At 36.7% G+C, this 14,776-nt stretch overlaps 1 protein-coding gene across 1 annotated transcript; it reads right to left on the reverse strand.

Moving 5' to 3' along the window:
* Positions 1-5,448: 5,448 nt before the first annotated feature.
* Positions 5,449-13,334, reverse strand: LOC140150656 (2-Hydroxyacid oxidase 1-like). The gene is made up of 9 exons (XM_072172764.1): positions 12,835-13,334; positions 12,198-12,768; positions 11,170-11,321; positions 10,266-10,521; positions 9,050-9,204; positions 8,140-8,231; positions 7,626-7,787; positions 6,924-6,993; positions 5,449-5,959 (listed from the first exon to the last, which is right to left on the reverse strand). The coding sequence occupies exons 2-9, from the start codon at positions 12,341-12,343 to the stop codon at positions 5,889-5,891; spliced, it is 1,104 nt and encodes a 367-aa protein (XP_072028865.1). The 5' UTR covers positions 12,344-12,768; positions 12,835-13,334; the 3' UTR covers positions 5,449-5,888.
* Positions 13,335-14,776: the final 1,442 nt, after the last annotated feature.

The raw sequence follows: 14,776 nt of genomic DNA on the forward strand, positions 1-14,776 counted from the left end.
AAAAAAAAAACCCCAAATATTTTGCCAGGGGGTGGTCCATAGAATCACCCCCCAATGTTGAAGCCTAGCACCTGAATATAGGTTTCTGATCAAATTAACCTCATATTTGCCCATTTTAGCCCCCAAAGCGTGCGTTTATTCCACTTTTGCACCATATTTCATCAGTTACGCTTCAAAATAGCTTCAACAGTTTTCGCGCGCATTTGTAACATAAACCTATTATGTCGCCAAAAGGTGCTCACTATACTTCCAAGACTTTTTTCCAACCCCCATCCCCTCAATGTAAAAAAGAAATCTATGCCACTGATTAAATTGGTAGTAAAAATTAAAACATGCACTGCAAAAACAGTGTATAAATATTAAACACCATTCTAGACACCATCTTGTCCTCGATTTGTAAACATGTCTAAATGCTAAACATGTTTAGTAATTTGATGCCATGGGTTTCTAAATCAAGGACATAAAGTGTTCAATCTCTAGACACAGTTTTTGCAGTGTGCCATTGGTCAATTAACACAAACTGCAACTGTATTGGAATTGAATTGGAATTGAAATGAATGCTCAGAATTGAATTGAAATTGATTAGCTGTTAATTTCACTGCATTGGATTGGAATTGAATTGAAATGATTTTGAAATTGAAAAATTGAATTGAAATCGAATTGAATTAATTCTAAAGCAAGGTGGATTGAATTGGAATTGAATAGCAAGACTCCCGGTGTAGAAAGAATTGAATTGGAATAGAATTGAAATCAATGTTCTGGAGTGAAATAACAATACTGTGGATGAAGTTGAACTACCTCTGATAACACTGTGGAAGAAGTAGAACTACCTCTGATAGCACTGTTGATGAAGTAGAACTACCTCTGATAGCACTGTTGATGAAGTAAAACTACCTCTAATATCACTGTTGATGAAGTAGAATTACCTCTGATAGTACTGTGGATGAAGTAGAACTACCTCGCATGGGATGAAGTAGAACTATCTCTGATAACACTGGATGAAGTAGAACTACCTCTGATAGCACTGTTGATGAAAAAGAACTACCACTGATAGCAATGTTGATGAAGTAGAACTATCTCTGATAGCACTGTTGATGAAGTAGAACTACCTCTGATAGCACTGTGGATGAAGTAGAACTACCTCTCATGGCACTGTTGATAAAGTAGAACTATCTCTGATAACACTGTGGATGAAGTAGAACTATCTCTGATGCACTGTTGATGAAGTAGAACTATCTCTGATGCACTGTTGGTGAAGTGGAACTATCTCCGATAGCACTGTTGATGAAAAAGAACTACCACTGATAGCAATGTTGATGAAGTAGAACTATCTCTGATAGCACTGTTGATGAAGTAGAACTACCTCTGATAGCACTGTGGATGAAGTAGAACTACCTCTCATGGCACTGTTGATAAAGTAGAACTATCTCTGATAACACTGTGGATGAAGTAGAACTATCTCTGATGCACTGTTGATGAAGTAGAACTACCTCTCATGGGATGAAGTAGAACTATCTCTGATAACACTGGATGAAGTAGAACTATCTCTGATAGAACTGTAGATGAAGTAGAACTACCTCTGATAGCACTGTTGATGAAAAAGAACTACCACTGATAGCAATGTTGATGAAGTAGAACTATCTCTGATAGCACTGTTGATGAAGTAGAACTACCTCTGATAGCACTGTGGATGAAGTAGAACTACCTCTGATAGCACTGTTGATGAAAAAGAACTACCACTGATAGCAATGTTGATGAAGTAGAACTACTTCTGATAGCACTGTGGATGAAGTAGAACTATCTCTGATGCACTGTTGATGAAGTGGAACTATCTCCGATAGCACTGTTGATGAAGTAGAACTACGTCTGATAGCACTGCAGATAAAGTAGAATTACCTCTGATAGCACTGTGGATGAAGTAAACCTACCTCTGATAGCACTGTTGATGAAGTAGAACTACCTCTGATAGCACTGTTGATGAAAAAGAACTACATGTACCACTGATAGCAATGTTGATGAAGTAGAACTATCTCTGATAGCACTGTTGATGAAGTAGAACTATCTCTGATAGCACTGTTGATGAAGTAGAACTACCTCTGATAGCACTGTGGATGAAGTAGAACTACCTCTCATGGCACTGTTGATAAAGTAGAACTATCTCTGATAACACTGTGGATGAAATAGAACTATCTCTGATGTACTGTTGATGAAGTAGAACTATCTCTTATGCACTGTTGGTGAAGTAGAACTATCTCTGCACTCAAATTTATACTTCTACGCTACTCAAATTTGGTACACTCACCGGAGCGCTTTCACCGGGTCAACCGGCGTCTTCAGCGGATGTTATTGCTACGTATGAATATACATCATTATATCTCTGCACTGTTGATGAAGTAGAACTACGTCTGATAGCACTGCAGATAAAGTAGAATTACCTCTGATAGCACTGTGGATGAAGTAAACCTACCTCTGATAGCACTGTTGATGAAGTAGAACTACCTCTGATAGCACTGTTGATGAAGTAGAACTACCTCTAATATCACTGTTGATGAAGTAGAATTACCTCTGATAGCACTGTTGATGAAGTAGAACTACCTCTGATAACACTGTTGATGAAAAGAACTACCACTGATAGCACTGTTGATGAAGTAGAACTATCTCTGATAGCACTGTTGATGAAGTAGAACTACGTCTGATAGCACTGCAGTTAAAGTAGAATTACCTCTGATAGCACTGTGGATGAAGTAAACCTACCTCTGATAGCACTGTTGATGAAGTAGAACTACCTCTGATAGCACTGTTGATGAAGTAGAACTACCTCTAATATCACTGTTGATGAAGTAGAATTACCTCTGATAGCACTGTGGATGAAGTAGAACTACCTCTGATAGCACTGTTGATGAAGTAAAACTACCTCTAATATCACTGTTGATGAAGTAGAATTACCTCTGATAGTACTGTGGATGAAGTAGAACTACCTCGCATGGGATGAAGTAGAACTATCTCTGATAACACTGGATGAAGTAGAACTATCTCTGATAGCACTGTAGATGAAGTAGAACTACCTCTGATAGCACTGTTGATGAAAAAGAACTACCACTGATAGCAATGTTGATGAAGTAGAACTATCTCTGATAGCACTGTTGATGAAGTAGAACTACCTCTGATAGCACTGTGGATGAAGTAGAACTACCTCTCATGGCACTGTTGATAAAGTAGAACTATCTCTGATAACACTGTGGATGAAGTAGAACTATCTCTGATGCACTGTTGATGAAGTAGAACTATCTCTGATGCACTGTTGGTGAAGTGGAACTATCTCCGATAGCACTGTTGATGAAAAAGAACTACCACTGATAGCAATGTTGATGAAGTAGAACTATCTCTGATAGCACTGTTGATGAAGTAGAACTACCTCTGATAGCACTGTGGATGAAGTAGAACTACCTCTCATGGCACTGTTGATAAAGTAGAAATATCTCTGATAACACTGTGGATGAAGTAGAACTATCTCTGATGCACTGTTGATGAAGTAGAACTACCTCTCATGGGATGAAGTAGAACTATCTCTGATAACACTGGATGAAGTAGAACTATCTCTGATAGAACTGTAGATGAAGTAGAACTACCTCTGATAGCACTGTTGATGAAAAGAACTACCACTGATAGCAATGTTGATGAAGTAGAACTATCTCTGATAGCACTGTTGATGAAGTAGAACTACCTCTGATAGCACTGTGGATGAAGTAGAACTACCTCTGATAGCACTGTTGATGAAAAAGAACTACCACTGATAGCAATGTTGATGAAGTAGAACTACTTCTGATAGCACTGTGGATGAAGTAGAACTATCTCTGATGCACTGTTGATGAAGTGGAACTATCTCCGATAGCACTGTTGATGAAGTAGAACTACGTCTGATAGCACTGCAGATAAAGTAGAATTACCTCTGATAGCACTGTGGATGAAGTAAACCTACCTCTGATAGCACTGTTGATGAAGTAGAACTACCTCTGATAGCACTGTTGATGAAAAAGAACTACATGTACCACTGATAGCAATGTTGATGAAGTAGAACTATCTCTGATAGCACTGTTGATGAAGTAGAACTATCTCTGATAGCACTGTTGATGAAGTAGAACTACCTCTGATAGCACTGTGGATGAAGTAGAACTACCTCTCATGGCACTGTTGATAAAGTAGAACTATCTCTGATAACACTGTGGATGAAATAGAACTATCTCTGATGTACTGTTGATGAAGTAGAACTATCTCTTATGCACTGTTGGTGAAGTAGAACTATCTCTGCACTCAAATTTATACTTCTACGCTACTCAAATTTGGTACACTCACCGGGCGCTTTCACCGGGTCAACCGGCGTCTTCAGCGGATGTTATTGCTACGTATGAATATACATCATTATATCTCTGCACTGTTGATGAAGTAGAACTACGTCTGATAGCACTGCAGATAAAGTAGAATTACCTCTGATAGCACTGTGGATGAAGTAAACCTACCTCTGATAGCACTGTTGATGAAGTAGAACTACCTCTGATAGCACTGTTGATGAAGTAGAACTACCTCTAATATCACTGTTGATGAAGTAGAATTACCTCTGATAGCACTGTTGATGAAGTAGAACTACCTCTGATAACACTGTTGATGAAAAAGAACTACCACTGATAGCACTGTTGATGAAGTAGAACTATCTCTGATAGCACTGTTGATGAAGTAGAACTACGTCTGATAGCACTGCAGTTAAAGTAGAATTACCTCTGATAGCACTGTGGATGAAGTAAACCTACCTCTGATAGCACTGTTGATGAAGTAGAACTACCTCTGATAGCACTGTTGATGAAGTAGAACTACCTCTAATATCACTAGCTGTTGATGAAGTAGAATTACCTCTGATAGCACTGTGGATGAAGTAGAAGTACCTCTCACGGCACTGTTGATGAAGTAGAACTATCTCTGATAGCACTGTTGATGAAGTAGAACTATCTCTGATGCACTGTTGATGAAGTAGAACTATCTCTGATAGCACTGTTGATGACAAAGAACTACCACTGATAGCAATATTGATGAAGTAGATTATCTCTGATAGCACTGTTGATGAAGTAGAACTACCTCTGATAGCACTGTTGATGAAAAAGAACTACCTCTGATAGCAATATTGATGAAGTAGAACTATCTATGATAGCACTGTTGATGAAGAAGAATTACCTCTGATAGCACTGTGGTGAAGTAGAATTACCTGATAGCACGGTTGATGAAGATCTACCTCGATATCATGCATTAATGTTGTTTTATTTTATTTTCATTTATTTGTGTCTTTTTTTTTTCAATCTTATTTGTGTCTTTTTTTTTTCAATCTAAGTGTCTTTCTCCAGTACTTTTGTGCAAGTTTACGTGGTTTAAGGCAAAGCGCCTTTTCATTTCAGGGAATGATTGACTTCTGATAACATTGGATAAAGTGGTGATAGGTCTGTTCTTTGAATTTCTATGTACGCTCTCCCTTTTTAAAATTTCTTTTACACCAGTTATCAATCAAAACTACAATAGAGAAACCAAGAACCAAACAAACCTGGACAATGTGTGGACATTTAGGACCGGTTTCTGGAAGCATGGATAGTGATCAGGCTTCCTGAGCCGTCAGGCCTAAGCCATTATTAGTCTATACCAATGATTATAATTTCACATCGAAAAAATCACCTTGAAAGATAAATCAATAAAATGGTTCCACTTGGTATGACTTGCCCGCTGGCTTAGGAAGCCTATAAGTGATTCACCATGTACTGAAATCGTTTACTACAGTATAATATTTCAGGCTTTTATGTTTCTAGCATATAATAATTGCTGATTCAAAAAGAGTTAAAGAAAATTGAAAGTTATAAGTTCGAAGAAATAACCGGTCTTCTTTCTACCAAATCTGGTGTTATTTCCTTCAATGTCTTACAACCTGTATAAAGAATAAGTTAAAACGAACAAACTTATATAAGCAATGACATTACGTATTATTCAGTTCGTGTTTAATACTATTTCTGAAAACATATAATGCGATTATTAGAGTTATATGTCTTTCCAATGTCCTCAGAAATCTTTAAACAGGAGGACTTTTTACTCTAGATATATAAAGACGATAAACAAACTTATACAAACAATAATATTACGTATTATTCAAATCGTGTTTGATACTTCACTATTTTTGAAAAAAATCTAAATGCAATTTTGCGTCTTTATTATATATGGCTACAATATCGTATACATATATCAAGATATAATTTTAAAAGGAGTAAAAATGAGTTCTAAAAGGACTATAATAATTATGAACATGCAAATAATCAAGTGACGCTGATGTCAGATGTACATATGACCACAAATTAGGACCTCAAAATAACTTATTACGTTCAGTCAAGTAACATGAAATAATTGTTTCTCAAACCCATTCTGTCGAAAATATCCCAATTTTTGCATCAAAAATATCCAAATTTTTGCATCAAAAATATCCCAATTTTTGCAAGAATGTACAATCTCATTTTCACTGCGCCAAAATTGCGACATACAGCAACACTGCATGTTCGTCACCACCCCTTCTGGGATGTGCTTTATGGGATTTAAAATGGTTTCTAATTTTTGTGTTATTACTGTTATGTCATTATTTTCAAATACTAGTAATCACTTTACCTCCTAAATCAATGTAATAACAGGCAGTTGACATTGAAACAAATATACGTATGCACTCGACTGTTAACGTCCAAAATTTAATCAGTTAATTAGAGGGGTATTACGCCAGCCTATATTTGGTATTGGCTATGGTGTTTTTAGTATTATGTTATTTTTGTCCATAATTTGTTCAAACATTAGGTAATAATCTTGGATAGAAATTAACATGATTAAAGACAAATATTCCACGGTGTTCTTACCTGAGAGTGCCATAGCAATATCAAATTCGTCTCGAAGTATTTGAAGAACTTTCTTCACTCCAGCTTCCCCCTAGTAAAAAATAATAACATTATGCACATGGTTAGTTCCACGCAATTAATTGAATTTTTCAATCCTAAACTTGATTTACACCTTTCCTCTCCCTGCTCTCTAACAGCCAATGGCCTTCCTCACCTTAATCATGCCTAAAATCATCAAGATTCACGATTAAATCTGCAAATGATTATATACAAATATTAACTGTCTATGAGTGTGATGGTCGAAATATAATCACGACGTGAAAGATGGATTGTTCCATTCCACGAGCCGGAACGGCGAGTGGAATGGAACAATACATCTTTCACCGGGTGATTATATTTGGACCATTACAAGAATTTAAGACAGTTAATATTTGTTTTATATCACTCATATATATAAATTATGTTGCTCAAAAATACTATTTAAGATAGGGAATACATTTTTTCATTAACATAACACCGTGTTTTGCCGTGACATACTTAACATTTTGGTATCCACCCCATAACTAATGGCTTGGCGCAGGCGCACTACGGCGCAGCACTATGATGGTAAAAACTATCACACGGAGAGGCTGATGGTAAAAATGATAAATGGCTATTAACCAATGAACTGTCTAGAATTTATGTACGAGTGATATAATAAATATTATTGTAGGCCCTACTCACATCGGTTGCCAGACCCCACAGCACAGGTCTGCCAACAAATACCGCTTTGGCGCCTAGAGCGAGAGCTTTCAAGACATCGGTGCCCTTCCTGATTCCTCCATCAAGGTAGACTTCAATATCTGATCCACGGACTGCCTGGACTACTTCCGGCAAGGCATCAATCTGTTTAAACAAATTGAAATCACAAAGCCGTGCAAAATATAGAATACATGGTGTGCAGGAGGTTCAGACTGTGGTCCCCTCAAACTATGGCATGACACCTTATAGATGATTGAATATTTTACCTTCTTTTTAAAAATGCATTTATTTATTTATTTATTTAACATGGGGTGACCAATCAATGCACTGGCACTGTTCTCCCTTGTTTCCCAAGGAGAATATGTATTGATATTTTTCTTTCACATGACATGTATAATGCTATTTTGGGGTGTTTGTAATGTTAAATCATGTAAACTTGGTAAAAAGCAAACTTCCTGCTGGACTCCCAAGATAGGAAACCATGTAATACACGTACCGTAGCAAGGACTCCATCAAGTAAACGACCGCCATGATTAGACACAATAATGGCATCTGCCTTGTGTAAAACAGCATTATGAGCATCTTCCGCTGAAATAGAAACATGCGCTCATTGTCAAACAATTAAATAATTTAAAAAGTTGTTACTTCGTATCAAGAGCCAAAAATGTGTCTCAAATCTTGGAAAGATTGTGAAATTCACACGTAATGCAATTTGGTTACACCATATTTTTTCAGGGGTATGTGGGGAGCCAAAGTGAATGGGATGGGGCAAAAAATCGGCAAATTTTGGACATTATTATGTTTTGATGAGTCCAAGTGTGTGAAAATATTGGATCCAAAACATAATAATGATAAAATTGGATGCTTTGCGCCCAATATTTATTGGTCTCGCTATGAGTTTTAAAATTTTAAAACTCATAGCTCGACCAATAAATTTGGGCTCAATCGATCCAATTTTATATCAAAATTGCCACAAAAAGTGGATTTTTTTGTAATTTGGGTTTTTAATGAGGTATATTGAGGGCAATAAAACAAGTTGAAATGTTATAAGCTTCAATGCTTTCATTGATGAAAAATGAAAAAAAAAAACCAGAAATAATAATAATTTTTTGGCAATTCAAATGTTACTCTGGCACCCACACATTTTCCAATGCATGCAGGAGCTTTGAGACAAACTTTATTTTTAATTTGGCATTGCTAGATACAATTAGGTCTTCGTTTATGTACTTGGGTGTTTTGCAATCTTCTAATCTTTAAAAAGACGTTGATCCACAAGCCTCAGCACACTTTAATGCGTTTGTGGGTCATTTTCAAAATCCCTCTCACAAAGCGTTTATCCTCGACTCCTTTGAGTGAATTAACTTAAGAAGCGTATAACCACTGTTAAAACAAATCCATGCACTTGCCTGTCAATATGCCCTTGAGAATGATTGGTAATGAGGTGACGGACTTGATCCAGTCGATATCGCGCCAAGTCAAAGTTTCATCTTTCAGTCTCGCTGACTTTGACTCGGACCGCAGTTCTTCATTTGTAAATCCATATTCCATTAAGTTCTCAAATCTAGTCAAAAATAATAGTGCTTTGAAACGTTAGATATATACAGGTTTCCTCAGTTAATTTAACACATTTTCAGTAAATTTGTGAATATTCTCAGTCATCCAGGTAGATAAACATAATGAAATGGATATTAAATCTGTTCATCTGGACATACTATTTTTGATAGCGACAGTATCGCATCTCATCCAAGACGCATCATCCGACTGACTGATCATTTTTCAGTACATGTAGCTCTAATACATTTATATAACCCACAATTTAAAAAAGGGTATTTTCTGCTCATGTTATGGGTAAATTTTGCACATTAGAACAAAATGTAATATTTGGAAATTAATTGAGATGTAATATTTGTCGTTCAGTTATCCCAGAGAGAGTGTAAATTAACATTATCATAATGAAAAATTTGACAAAAATGAGCAAAACTGCAGTATTGACTAAGGTGGAGCCACATTCAAATACATCTAAATTATTTGATAAATCAGATGGACATTCCTCGTATTCAGAATGCAATTCGATGTGTCTGATATGCTTTCAAGTCCCACAAAAAATACTGCAAACGTTGCTATCAAAAGACAAAATATGATATTTTGCATGACTCTGTATTATTTCTCTTGACTATATACATGTATTTGAATGGGGCTTCACATTTGTCAATATACTGTTTTGCTAATTTTTGCCAAATTTTTCATTTTCTAAATACCTAATGATAACGTTAATTTACACCGTCTGTCTCTCTTTTACCCATAACATGAGCAGAAAATACCCTTTTTTAAATTGTGGGTTAGTACATCGAGATGTATAGATGTATTGAGCTACATGTACTGCACTAAGATTTATTGAAATATTTAGCTGTGCTGCGTTGGAATAACTATATTAGGCTATAGAATTACACTTACACGTATCAGGGGAGAACTTCGCTATTCCGAAGGTTCGCTATTCCGAAGGTTCACTATTCCGAAAATTAAGAAGGTTCTTTATTACGAAGGTTCTCTATTCCGAAAACAGAAAAGGTTCTCTATTCCGAATATGAAAAATGGGTCCCCCCCGTATCAGGTCCTACTTACCTATATGGGTGTGGAAGTCCTTTTTTGTGCCTTATCATGGAATATTTCTTTCCAATCACAACGCTGTCTATGGTCACAACAATACCCTTATACCCAGCCTTTTCAGCCCTTTGTATTAGGTGTTGTACCAGACTTCTATCTTTGTAAATATTTAATTGGAACCATTTAAGACCCTCGGGTGAAGCGACGGCTATATCTTCAAGACGTTTGGTTGACCGATGGCTTATGACCATCCCAGTTTGCATAGATGATGCCGCTGTAGAAGCAACAAAAGTAAAAATGAATCCCGTATCATCCCGTAAATATGGCGGACTACTCAAATGCATTCAACAAAAGCATGATTGCAATCTACCGTGACAGTTCGTCTCACACACATAACCCTGCACTACGATCAAATAGGTTGATGACAACATTTGATTGAATGGACTGCACTCCGCCATAACTACGGTGAAGGACACCGGTTCAAATCTTTTGTTTGGAGCCAATCGATAAAAGAATGCAGGGCCTCTATATAGGAAGCATCCAGGTGGTTCTTCCTTCGCTAGGCTTCTCACAATGCTTCAAAGTCCAGGTATACATTTAAGTTCTACAACTGCTACCTGTGGTAGTTCTATACTTCATCCAGTGCTATCAGGGGTAGTTGGAATTCAATATCCATCCATAGTGCTATCAGAAGTAGTGCTATAATAGTGATAATTCTACTTCATAGTGCTATCAGAGGTAGTTCTTCATCCATAGTGCTATCAGAGGTAGTTCTACTTCATCCACAGTGCTATCAGAGGTAGTTATACTTAATCCACAGTGCTATCAGAGGTAGTTCTACTTCATCCATAGTGCTATCAGAGGTGGGGGGGTGGGTTGCATAATAAATAATCACAAGATTTGTCTTGTCACATCTATTTACCTTTAGCTGTAGCAATCTCTCCATCAGGATGTGCTAAGCAGTGTTTAGCAGTCGGTGAGATAGCAATAGGAAATGATATTCGTTGTCCTAAAATAGTGGTAGACAGATCACGGTTAGAAACATCTCTCATCAACCTGGGCAATAGCCTCAACCTGCATGTTGACAAAATGAAAGCTAGATATAGTCATTACTCCCAATTCCAGAAAATTTGCATAAGAACATTTTTCTATGTTGCTTTATGGATTTTTGGGCGTGGGGACATGTACTTGTTTGCATTCCATGTTCCCCCGAACAGTAACACTATGGGCTCATCCCAATGCCATAGTTCAATAACCTCAATTAAACAAGTTGCGGAGTATGAAATTGTGTACCCAAATTTTCAAAGGTCATTCAATGAATGTGCAACTACTGTATTGGGGTTAAAGAAATGTACCCTGATATATGAGCATGTTGTGGGTCCTAGTGTTTGTAAGAAGGTATAGACCGTTTTACAAATAAAAGGTGCCAACATAGCCCTGGCCTGGGCCCTGAATGGGTCCACCCTTTTGACTTGCCAGAATCTCACCGGGGGGGGGGGGGTCACTCCCATTGTGGCCTGTACACCATCCGCGATAATGAAAACGCGTAAAAAGGGTCGTTTTTCGTGGGTAGGCACGATACGCGCGTATCGCGTTTAGGGTGTCAAAAACATGAAAAAAAAAAAAAAAAGGGTAGCAAAATTGCAATTTCTAAATACGCGGAAATGAAATTTAGGGTATGAAATTTGATGTTGTTAGGAATGAAATCCCTGTTTAGGGTGTCGTTTTAGCCAAGGGTTAAATCCTTGTTTCGGGTGCTTTTCAAAAGTTGATTATCGCGGATGGTGTACAGGCCACAATGGGAGTGACCCCCCGGGAATCTCACCCCTTCGACCTACCTAAATTGCATCACACCCCTTCCAGTTGCTTGTTGTCTGACTACAAGTCATCCACATTAAACCCCGGCATTAAACTTGCCAAAATCTATCAAAATAAAGTGATCATACAAACCTTTTGAAAGCATCTTTGTTGTCTTGAAGAGTTTGTTGTTCTTGTGCACCACAACTAAAATAATCAAAGGCATATTTTGACAAATGTGTCCTTGCATATGCCTCAAAATCGTCAATACATACTAATGCTGCCATGGCTTGTTGCATTCAGGTAGGCCTATTGTAGCTTGATGTGTTATGCAAGCATTACTGCACACAGCTGCACAGTGGCTATGACACATCACAGGTGTTCCAATATCTGTGGACACATGTACATGCATAGTCATCAAAGCATACTGCAGTTACTGTCCGTTTTCCTATACATAATACACAGTGCTCTTTCCCATTGACGCGTGTCCTCTACAAATAGCCTACGTAAAAAGTATGGGGATATGCCTAGTTAACGTCGCTGTGTGAAAAATAACCGGCCAATATTAAAAGTACTCTTCTAAAGTTCTAGAAAATATAGTTTTGTAACATGTCCTAAATTTTTAGCTAATTTAGATGTTTGGAAATATTCGCACTTTGGTGTTTTAGTTAATGTTATAGGTAATAGTACATTGCCTAGTTAACGTCGCTGTGTGAAAAATAACCTACGTAATAGCCTACGTAAAAAGTATGGGGATATGCCTAGTTAACGTCATTGTGTGAAAAATAACCGGCCAATATTAAAAGTACTCTTCTAAAATTCTAGACAATATAGTTTTGTAACATGTCCTAAATTTTTAGCTAATTTAGATGTTTGGAAATATTCGCACTTTGGTGTTTTAGGAAGGATATGTAAACGACAGATAACACCAAAAAATATGAAGAAATTATTTCCAAACCGTGTTAAGTCTGCAAACCACCATGTTTCTCATTTTCAAGAACGCTGGTTAACAATAAGCACGTATTGTCTCATTTCGTAAACAAAGCCCACACACAATTGTTCTCTAGCGCTCGCTTTATAATCGTTCACCCAACTGAAAGGATAATCCCAGCGCATTGCTCCATTGTACGTGTAAAAGCAGAAACATATGATGTGTGTATTTAACCAGAGAAGATATGATTTAATCAGTTGAGCTGTTTTCAATGAGTGTTATCTTGGTTTAATAGCTTTTAATGGGGTTTAAGTCCTGCAAAGGTCGAATTGAATTCTACTGTAGACATGACTGCATCATGGTTTATATTTCATGAACTGATGTTAGACTTTGTTCAAGTCTTTAATTTATAAAGAGCTTGATTGTCACAACATACAAAAACACGCCATGTTTTGGGCCTTATATTTCCAAAAGTTTGCCAAATATTAAAATTTGACTCTTTTTTTACCAGTTAGGTAAGATGATGGTCAGTTAGCCCCTGATTGAGCTGTGTATTATTGAGCAAAACAGGATTAATATTTTTTTAATTCAACAAAACTATTTTGCTGAGATCGGGTTGTTCAACATATAGTTTAAAACATTTTGGCGCCACACGGACTCTACATGAGGTTAGGACTTCCTCTATAACGTTATGACCAGTGCTATATCGCTCATTCTACAAACTCCGGTGCCAATAGCCTTTTTTCCATTCTTTGGTCCACAAACACTTTGTCGAGCATTTAGGGCATCAAATATGTTGTTTTTTCTGGTAGAACTCAACGAGATCTACACGGACATATATGGTCAATTCCAGCCAAAGCGGGCCAAAATTCTCTCTGGGGCCATTTTGAAAATGTTTTCCTTTTCAATTCTAGACTTATCAAATGAGACGATCATGTCTAGTGAATCATCAGGTGGAAGTGCCATCGGATTGAAAAATAACTTCTTGCTAGACCAAATAAAGTGTTAAATGCGCATATGCATGTTACCCACGAATTCAAGCATTTTTCACCTGTTGTACGCCATAAAATTTCACTTTCTTTAATATCTTTCAATATTTTATGTGTGACTCATATACACTAGAAATCGGTGAAGACTTTGAACGTAAAATAGAATTTTATTACATATATCTACAAAGAAATATTTTGGTTATTACAAATTTTAAGAAAGAACCAGGTGTACAGTTAAGATTGTGTCAATTCTTCGAACTCTTTCCAAAGTGGCTGTCATTTAACATTACTGTATTATTTCGAAAGATTAGAATAAATGCTTCATATAAATATAAAGTTAGATTTTGTATCTCGTCGCAGGATGAGGATCTCGGATGGATTCGTGGGTAACAGCGTCTGGAAAATAGCAATTCCTATTATTGTTTTTAAATAAAAATAAAAAATACTTTTCCGTATGTCAATAATTCAGGCTGCAATGGCACTAAAATGAATTTTAATCAAAATACAGACTACATGGAATATTTAGAATGGATCATTATGGCATTTTGGGTTTAAAAATTTTAAGAATAATGAAGTTGCCAAATTCAAATAGACAGAGCAAACAGTTTAATATTATTATTTTAGTAAAATCATTCCATATTTTCAAGCACCAATATTCTATTAACTCGTGTTTGACAGTTCCTATGAACTATAACACTATCAATACATTGTTAACTATAATTTAAGTAGGGATTCGTGGGTAACCAAAATGTTCGTGGGTAACACATATTTGAAGGTATGTATTGGTAAGCGGCAAAATAGAAAATATTACA

Source organism: Amphiura filiformis, chromosome 1, assembly GCF_039555335.1.
Source record: "Amphiura filiformis chromosome 1, Afil_fr2py, whole genome shotgun sequence".
Taxonomy (NCBI): Eukaryota; Metazoa; Echinodermata; class Ophiuroidea; order Amphilepidida; family Amphiuridae; genus Amphiura; species Amphiura filiformis.

Coding starts and splice junctions, on each gene's coding strand:
- LOC140150656 (XM_072172764.1), bottom strand. CDS start 12,343: ATGCAACAAGCCATGGCAGCATTAGTATGTATTGACGATTTTGAGGCA. Junction 8,232..9,049: donor TCTCAAGGGCATATTGACAG/GCAAGTGCATGG, acceptor TTTCTATTTCAG/CGGAAGATGCTCATAATGCT. Junction 6,994..7,625: donor TGTGGGGTCTGGCAACCGAT/GTGAGTAGGGCC, acceptor ATTTTTTACTAG/GGGGAAGCTGGAGTGAAGAA.